Here is a 9,546-nt window from a genome sequence, read left to right on the forward strand (position 1 = left end):
CAGCTGTCAGGTTTTTAAACAGAAAAAAAATGTCTGAAGGTTACCACCACCTCTGTCCATTTCACCTCTATTAGTATGCACTACACTGTTCACTGCAAATTATATATATATTGACTATATTAGTCTTTTAATCTTAAAACTGAGCTTTGTTGTGCAATACTTCATCCATACTGTCATCCATATATGTGCAATACGAAAAAAATAGCCGTTGTGTATATACTTATCCTGTTTATTTTCTACCCTTTATATATATTTTAACTTGTCTATTTATCTTTTCTTAGTCCTTGCACTATTTTCTGTCCCCCCCCCCCCATGCTGCTGTAACACGTGAATTTCCCAAGTATAGGATGAATAAAGATTATCTTATCTTATCTGACCTTATCTTATCTTAACATCAGATATTTACCTTTGGTAAAGGATGTATATCTTTGTTGCAAGCAGTGGCATCCCAGAGTCAAACGTATGGCATTCCATGCATTTAAATGAATGTTACAAAGAAATGTGCGCCCGCATGTTGCTAGTTTGCACTATGAATCTACACTTTGAACAGATGCTTTGCTCCACCATGACTGCAGCATTTGAATGGGGATCTGTTAAACTTTAAGGAATAGGAGTAAAATAATTTGGAACCGGTTCTCCACTAGAACTGGTTTTCATTTCCCATTCCAAGTCAAAACAGTGTTTCTAAGCATGGAATGCTGAATAGAGCTGCCTGAATTAACTCTTCCTGGTCCCAATTAAAATCAGATTGAAGCCATCAGTCACACTTCATCACAGAGACTATGTTCAAGCTGTTCGGGAGTCAGGAGATGATACAAAGCTATGGGAACTGCCACTAATTTGAGGTCTTCATTTTCTTATTCTGTGTCCATTCATTGACCACTTTTCCATTGGAGAAAATGTCATGTCATATTGGCTACTACATAAACATGCTACATTAGTTATGTGCTACATGAATAATGTGCTCATTCTTGCCTTTAATTGATTAAAATTAAACCAGAATCTAAGAAGACAACTCGTCCATTAACCATAGATTTACACTGTTAATCTGATTTTCAGATGTAGGTTTATAAATGAATGTATCGATTCACTCACATTAGCAATTTTCGCTCATCTGAAAAAGGGAGTCAATATGTACCTTGCAGGGACATGATAAGGATGGATCATCTCAGCATACATTTGTAATAATGGCCTTGTTCTTTTCCTGCACAGCTCTCCCATGTGTCTTGTACGGCAGATGCTCAAGGCATGGCACTTAGCAGCTGCAATCAAGCAATGCGTATAGGAAGTTTAAACTGTGGTGGGATAAGTGACCTCGCAGGAGATTTCTGGTAAGTCCTCCTCTGGTTTCATGTAAGTGTCAAAAATGTAATCTGTTGTCAGGGATTCTCTCTGGTAGATTTTGGTATTGTAATGTTTCTGCTTAGTACATTGTAAATTGATTGATGTAACAGTCAAGAATGGGTCAATAAGAAATTCACAAAGGACTGAATCCTTAATGTTACAGATTGATATGGAGGCCTAGCCTGTGGTGATATGGAGAACGTATCAGTGTTACAGTATGTACACTTTTTTAATATAGGTAATATGGTATGCAGCATTCATTTGAAAGTTCAATTCTTACATGATTCTATAATTTCATCGTGATTGTAGGAAAGATGTATTGAGAGACAAAGTATGTAGTCTTTAAATTCCCCTTTTTATTGCAGCTTGCTCTTGGAGAATCATCCAACATTTCTGGCTGCCAATTGGAGCCACATATCACAAAGTATGGAAATCAATGCAGAACTAAACCACCAATGAGGTACCTACTGTTTAATTGCATAAATGTGATGCACTCTGAGTACTCACAAGATGGTGTTTGCTGCCATCTAGTGGTCAGAAAATGATACTAAACAGTAACAGCATGGCTCTGTGTAAAAGGTTTGGAGTTGTTTAGTCCCTTGAGAAAGTTACTTGTTGTTCTGCCACAACAGAAACAAGGCCATCACAGATGCAGTTGTCACTTTATGTAAAAAAACAAAAAAAAAAACAAAATCATAATACATCTAAAATAACAATTGATTATATAAAGTTAATCTAGACATTTACCAGGAGGCTGAACACCAAAGTAAAAAATAACTTCTAACAATAAAAACTCATTCACTGTATGTCCTACCTTCATGTGCAGTGTCATTTTTATTAGTAAATAAAATCATCTTTTCCATTTTCATTTGTATTAATGTCATTTTGTTGTGGTGAACTGTTCTGTTGCATACTAAACCTCCAATAGGTTAAATACTTACATATTAACTTGTAATAGTGCCTTCTGTACATAATATGACAACTTGACTGTCAATCAGTGACCAACTGTTTTCATATTAGCTTGTTTTTTCCTCTATTTTTGCATACTGTATATTTCTTTTGATTATGCCTTTGCAGTATCTTTACAACAATGAGAAGTTGTTCAACTTTAGGCTCTTGAAACCTGAATAGAAAGCATAAGACAGAAAAATAAACTAAAATCATAGTTCATCCATTTGTTCCCTGAGCGATTTTATCACCTTGGTTCATTTTAAATTGTACTGCCTCTTCAGAAGTCCTCATCTCCACAGCCACATTCTGCCTTTGCTCCTCGTCCAGTTTCTTGTAGTTGTAGTAGTGCATGATAAAAAAGAAGATGCCTGGCACCAGCATAAACACACCACACGCGAAGTACATGTACTTGTAGTCACCAAAGGCATCAACAAGTGCTCCTAGAAGACAAAATTCATCCTTTGTTACTCAAGTATAGAGACAACGGTTTCACAGTTGTATATTTTATGATTTAAAGTCTTCATGTGGCTATAAATGTCCAAACCTGAAATTGGAGGTCCGAGGAGCACTGGGCCACACTCTATGATGGTGACAAGTCCAACTGCTGTGGAGAAGCGATGTGCTCCGACAAGGTCCATCAGAACTTCAAAGAGAAGTGCAGAAACCATTCCAAAACCCAAACCAAAAAACACTGCATAAACAACGAGACCCGCATATCCAGATGCCAATGGGCAAAAAATGTGACACACACCATTGTATGTTACTGCAAAACTGAAGAAATACTGGATTCTTGGCCTGATCCACTTTGTATTGCCTATGATACCAGTGGTTGGTCTAATAAACATGTCCGCTAAAGCAAAAATTGAGAGCAAGAAAGCTGCTGAATATTCATCAATACCTTGATGTTTTGCATAAGGGGCCAGAAAAACCACAGGAGCAAAAAAGCCAAAAAACATGACCACATTACCAACAAGATAAATGAGGAAACCCCTGTGCCTGAAAAGGGAGAAGTCAATAAATTTGTGTATACAGCCCTGGTTACTACTCTCTTTTTGGCTTTGTTCAGATAAGAGGTTATCTATATGTGCATTGGTGTCAGCGGCGGCAGCTTCCTCGGCAGCAGCCCCATTACACTCTTGTGGTTCAGCTTTTGGTTTGAGATTTTTGTTGACTGGTCTCATCAGGGCACCAGCAACACAGCAGTTCAGAACAACAGCCCCAAGGATGAGAAAGCTCCCCCTCCAGCCAAAGCAATCAAACAGAAACTGATTGACTGGAGCCAGAGTGGACAGAAGAACTGGACTTCCTGTCATCGCCAGTCCATTTGCCAGCGGCCTTTTAATGTGGAAGTAGGTTCCTATGATTGTCAGGGCTGGCTGCAGGTTGAAGGCCAGGCCAAGACCTGTTGAAATAAAAAACATTTTAAAAAAATTATACAGCAACACACCATAAATGGCCATTTTCGTTATATGTTGAGAAAAGTTCCAATATAAATGTTGCTACTACATGACACAACTAAAAAGCACAAAGAGAGCACATACCTCCATAGAGGAGGCTACGTGGATACACAGTATCATCAAAATCTGTTCAGAAATTTTCTTCCCGCCCACCAAAAATAGGTCTTCAAGTTCACTGATCCACAGCACGACCATACCATGTCTGGAAGTTTAATATTTATCCCTATAATTAAAAAGCACCTCAACACATTTCATCAAAATATGATCCAAATTTTCAAACATATCAAGCATTACATCAAAATATGGACCATTCTTATTGAAAGTAGGCCTTCCAGGTTACAGACTTAGACAATGAACAGAGGCTGAAATGTTCTTCCTTCATCCAGTTGGGCTCAAGGAATTTGACCTGAGTGAATCTATGACAAGTCCAGAAATATATCGCTTATAGCTATTTCCTGCCAAATGCCTAGAACAGTTTTCAGAATCTACAATTTGATCCAGATCATTTCCAAAAACACTTGATCATCTTTCAACTAAATTTCATCAAATTAGGTCCCTTAGCTTTTGAGATATCCTACTAACGAACAAAAGACATGCCGATGATCACATGACCTCCTTCGTTGAGCTAATAGGGGAAAACATTTTTCTTTGCTGTTGTTAGACAATGTCTGCATTCAATACAATTCATTTTTAGCATTCTAAATCACCTAAATATTGACAAGACATTCATTTTGGAGAGTTACAAAGAGTACCAGACATTTTCTGTTTCAACTTCTCCATTATTTGGATTTCCTTCATTGTTTAGTCAGAAGTTAAAGTAAACTGAACATCTTTAGTCACTGAATAGCTGGCTCAATATTTGCCAAATTGAAACACATCACTCAATTCATACCACAAGAGAAAAGTATAAACGGTCCATTATTGTCCAAATTTATCAGAAAATTGATAATAACTGCCACCCCAAATGTATTAAGGTACAGTAGATATCTATTTTTAATTCTTAAGGAGTCTGACATGTTTTATTTGCAAAAAGTACATACGTGAACTCACAGCTATTGCCATGTAAAGTGCTTTCTGTTCCAAAGTAGATGGTGCATCTATACAAGATTAAAGATTAGGTTTAAAGTCTGACTGTGTTGTTTGCTCACTGCTACTAACACCATTTGGCCTGACACACATGCATGAGTGGATGTAGGTGCATCTGCTTTAGTCAAACATTTTGAGAAAACTAACCAGGGTTTATGGATTGTGTTAATTATAGTATATTAACTGGGCAGAGTTATTACATTGTAATTTCAGCAAATGTTACATTTTTCACAGAAATGGCTCACACAAAGACAATGAGACAGTGACCCTAGTTGACTGGTCCTATTAATCAAACAACACAGGCAAGTTGAAAACGGCCAACATAAAGCAAACATGACAAAGAGCATCTGTAAACTTACTACTAAAATTCCTTAAAAGCTAACTTCTTGCGCTTTTTCTATAAGTGGGATTTTTTAAACTTTTTTTTTTCTATCTTGTTGACGAGAAACAACATATGATTATTGAAGAAAAAAGGAAAGAGGATTTACCTCCAATCACTCCAACACAAAGGTACAGATGAATGATGGTTGTTCCAAAAGAAGCAAGCACCATGCCGGCACTAAGAATGAGCCCACCAACCAAAACAACAGGTCTGCTGCCATAGCGATTGACAAGAATGCTGCTCACAGGCCCTGGACAGAAGAAAGAAATGTCCCACTTTTGTTTCCATGAAAGTTCATAGCACTAAATCTCTTTTCATTAAACAAAGGACAAAAGAGGATTCCACTTACACAACGAAAGTGTTAGTAGAAATACTGTGTAGGAATGTTTTAAAATGATTTCCCTAACATTACTGACCTGCTGCATACATGGAAGCCAGCATGACTGAGGACACCCAGGCAATCTCACTGTAGGAAACTGAAAAATATTCCTGAATCTCCTTGAAGTAGACAGTGAGGGACTTAGGAAACGCATAAGAGAATCCGATGGAGATGAAAGCCCCAAAAACAACAACCCAGCCCCAGCCTCCATCTGGGGGACTGTAGCTGAGATTTTTTGCTGCTTTCGTTGGCATGTTTGGTTCACCGCCTGGACACGGGGAAGAGTTGCATTGCGTGTGAATGACAATATATTAACAGAGTAACTGTTCATATCACAATATGCTGACTCTAGAATAATACAATCTACACAGAAGTGCTCACCTTTGCACAATCCTTGAAACTGTTTTCCCAAGGCTATGAACCCAGTTGTTGTAACAGGTTGTGGCTGACTCCCTCACAGAGGCCCAGCTTTAAGGCTTCTGATCTCATCACGTGTGCTTGCATGATAAATACAAGTAACCATTCAGAAAAAGGAGCAAAAACCTGCTTAGAAACTGATCTTTTTTACAAGTATAAAAAGTAAAATCAATAGCGGGCAAGGGTTAAGGTAAGATAAAGTGTGCTTATTGAAAATCTTTACATTAAAATATGAAGATTCAGAGGTGCATAATAGCAGCAGACTCTTGGCTTTAATGACATATGAACAGTTTTCTTGTCATTTTGTGTCTTTTCAGAGACACTCAGCAGGTGAATCAGAACTTCCAAGTGCTGCAGTTACTTCAAAAATTGCACTTGAGTATTTATTTCACACTGGTGGTTGTGAATGGCTCTCCAGAGTTTCCTGTCATGACAGATTCAGGCAGTACAGACCTACTACTCTCAACAACACAGTGTAAAATAGAAACTAACAAAGAAAGGGTCCATCTTAAACGAACCTGCCAAACAAAAGAACATTGCTCTTCTTGCCAAAACATCAATATGCTGAAAAGCTACTTCAAGAAAAAGAAGAAATCATTTATCATACTGGATTACTTGGCTCAAGAAAATTATAATTATTAATAATTTTTTTTTTCATGAGTTCAGGAAATTCTTCTGTCTTCTAAGCAACAGTTACTTCAATAAGATTCTGGAAAAGGGGCCCCCATAATCCCTGGGGGCAGGCTCAGTCAGTGACCCTTCCATGACTTTTGTATTATTGTTTTCTCATCAGTTGTGAGGTTATGCCAATGAAGTTCTATAAAGCTGTTGTTACTAACTTGTTGGAGATATATGAGCTAAACCTAGAGAATCCTGTTTTATGTTTTTAGAATTGTGGATGAAATAAACATAGGAGGAAAAAAAATAGTATGCCTTTAAAAGTTGGGGTTGGCTTGATTATTTCATCGATATCCAGTTTCGTGAGTTCCCGCTGCTCCAGTGTCAGCTGTCACAATAAAGACTGCTAAAAAAAAAAAAAGAGGTGAGAAACCAGAAATGAAGTTTAACTGCTACTATTTGCTCAGAATTTCAGAAGTTTTCAGGATTCACAGTTCAATCCATGACTGCCATGCTGTTAATGAATTACCCCACCACTTGAATTAAATTGTCTGCTTTTGTCTGAGAGTGCATAGATCATAAATTTGATTTTTTTTTTTTTTTAGTGGTAGGATTTCATTTAAGACTCGTTATAAGTCCGTCTGCAGCTGTTTCGTGCTCTTATCACAGAAGTTGGCACACCCATGAATTCCAATGATACGTTTGCGTCGGTCTAAAAAAGTTTTCAGACAAATGGCTGATTGTGGTTTATTCCTCTATTAGATACACGTAGTTTGTCTCTTACTGACAGGTTCCTATCCAAGCCATTTACCATACCGCTTTTTCGTTTGAACACATTCCTATTCTTCATCACGCACTGGTGCATGGAAGAGCAGGAGCGCCAGCCCACGGACAGTTTAGTTCATTAGTTTCAATTTTGAAAGCTAAGCTACTAAGTAGCTCAAGAAAACATTCTAATAACACAGCCAGCTTCCCTGTATAGACAGATTATAGCACACACAAGCTTCCAAATGCTTTATCTTACCTTAGGGGACTGTGGGGTAAACACTGCGGAGAAGCTACTTTTAGGTTTTACATTCGACAAACACTCACACCGGCACATGAGGCTTCTTCCTCGACGTGGTTTTAACCAGTTTTTGCAGTCGGAGACAAGTTAATGAACCTCTTGATGCGCTTAACCGCAGGCGTTTGATTTAGGGACCATCAATAAGTTACTTTTTGTGTGACACAATATCCTTGTGATTTTACAGCACATTAGGAGCAAATATGATCAAAAGCTTCACAAAATGTATCACATATAAGTTTACACACGCCCCTTTTACTAATAATATGAATTTCCTTTACATAAATAAATGAATAGAGTATAATTTTAGTACCGTCCATGTAATGTGACACAGTCAACCACAAATCTATACTATTCGGTCAAGAATGGGCGAGGAAAAAAAAAACAGCTTTGTTCATACCTACCATTCCTATATTACGAAACTGACATTTTTTTTAATAACTTCAATGTCCCCTGACCCAAAAATTACAAATCAATACCAGATATACATTATTAGATTTATGCAAGTAAGACACACCTCCTTTATGTATTTTACTTCCACTTTTTGATTGACTATTTGATATAAATATTTGAAAAGACATATAGCCCTTTTTCTCAGTTGCTTCTATGTTACCTACAGATTCAATATAAGATTGATTGAGCAAGTAAGACACCTCTTTTCTGTATACATGATTTTAGTGCTCCTAGAGTTTTATTTTGCAAAAATACAATACAAAGTGGCTGTCGCAGAGTGAACAAAATGTTCTTTACATTTTGTGAGAACAAATTATAGCTGATTCTAGCTATGACCTTATCAGGTTAGGGATAATCAGAAAATGTCATAAAATCTGGAAGAGATTGGGGCAGGCTGGGTCACATGACATGAAAGCCATTGAAGAAGAAAACATGACATTTAAACTAAAATATTAATTTAACACAGCAGTTGCAGTAGTATGCATAAAAATATGTGTATTATTTTTTCCCACCTTTCAACAGTATCTGATGTTACTTGATATCTGTGGGTCACATGAAAGATGACATTCACAAACAGGCACCTACTACCACTGATACATAATGCCCCCCACCGCACACACACACACACACACACACACACACACACACACACACACACACACACACACAAACAAAAAACCTGAAGCTGTTCATAAAAGATGATGTTAGCCTGCAATATTTATATTTTAATTTTTTTTTAAATAGATGTGTGTCTTTCCATTAGGGTATTCACATAAAAGGGGAAATGTTACTAAAATTCAATGAAAAGATGTGTGTCTAATAATTCCATCCATCCATCCATTTTCTACTGCTTATCCTGTTAAGGGTCATGGGGGGGGGGGCGGGGGGGCTGGCGGCACAGTCGCCAGTCCATCACAGGGCCAACACATATAGACAGACAACCATTCACACTCACATTCACACCTACGGTCAATTTAGAGCATCAATCAGCCTCGTCCCCTCTTGATGTCTTTGGACTGTGGGAGGAAGCTGGAGTACCAGAGAGAACCCACACAGGAACAGGGAGAACATGCAGACTCCACACAGAAAGATCCTGTGCTCGAACCCGGAATCTTCTTGCTGTGAGGCAGCAGTGCTAACCACTGCACCACCACCGTACTGCCTCTCTAATAATTCAAGTCTAGCAAAAAAAAAAAAAAAAAAATGAATTGAGTATTCAGAGTCTCCAGGTCACCTGACAGCTATTGAAAAAAATAAGTAATTTACCTTAGAATTATGATCATTATAATATATATATATATATATATTGCAATAAAAAAATGGGTGTCATTTTTTTCCAGTCTCACAATAAAATTTAGCAGGGATTTGGAGTTACCAGGACATGTGAAAATAGAAG

At 37.6% G+C, this 9,546-nt stretch overlaps 1 protein-coding gene across 3 annotated transcripts; it reads right to left on the reverse strand.

The window, feature by feature from the left end:
• Window positions 1–1,699: 1,699 nt before the first annotated feature.
• LOC147255701 (monocarboxylate transporter 2-like) lies at window positions 1,700–7,918 on the reverse strand. 3 transcript variants are annotated; one of them, XM_086213582.1, is made up of 7 exons: window positions 7,659–7,918; window positions 6,950–7,037; window positions 5,981–6,096; window positions 5,637–5,867; window positions 5,327–5,470; window positions 2,840–3,697; window positions 1,700–2,735 (listed from the first exon to the last, which is right to left on the reverse strand). In XM_086213582.1, the coding sequence occupies exons 4-7, from the start codon at window positions 5,851–5,853 to the stop codon at window positions 2,512–2,514; spliced, it is 1,443 nt and encodes a 480-aa protein (XP_086069708.1). In that variant the 5' UTR covers window positions 5,854–5,867; window positions 5,981–6,096; window positions 6,950–7,037; window positions 7,659–7,918; the 3' UTR covers window positions 1,700–2,511. The 3 variants fall into 3 exon arrangements, with proteins under 3 accessions (XP_086069708.1, XP_086069707.1, XP_086069709.1); XM_086213581.1 differs by having other exon boundaries at window positions 6,950–7,040; XM_086213583.1 differs by lacking the exon at window positions 6,950–7,037.
• Window positions 7,919–9,546: the final 1,628 nt, after the last annotated feature.

Source organism: Aulostomus chinensis, chromosome 9, assembly GCF_037954235.1.
Source record: "Aulostomus chinensis isolate RoL2024-O1b breed Wild chromosome 9, RoL_Achi_v1.0, whole genome shotgun sequence".
Classification (NCBI taxonomy): domain Eukaryota; kingdom Metazoa; phylum Chordata; class Actinopteri; order Syngnathiformes; family Aulostomidae; genus Aulostomus; species Aulostomus chinensis.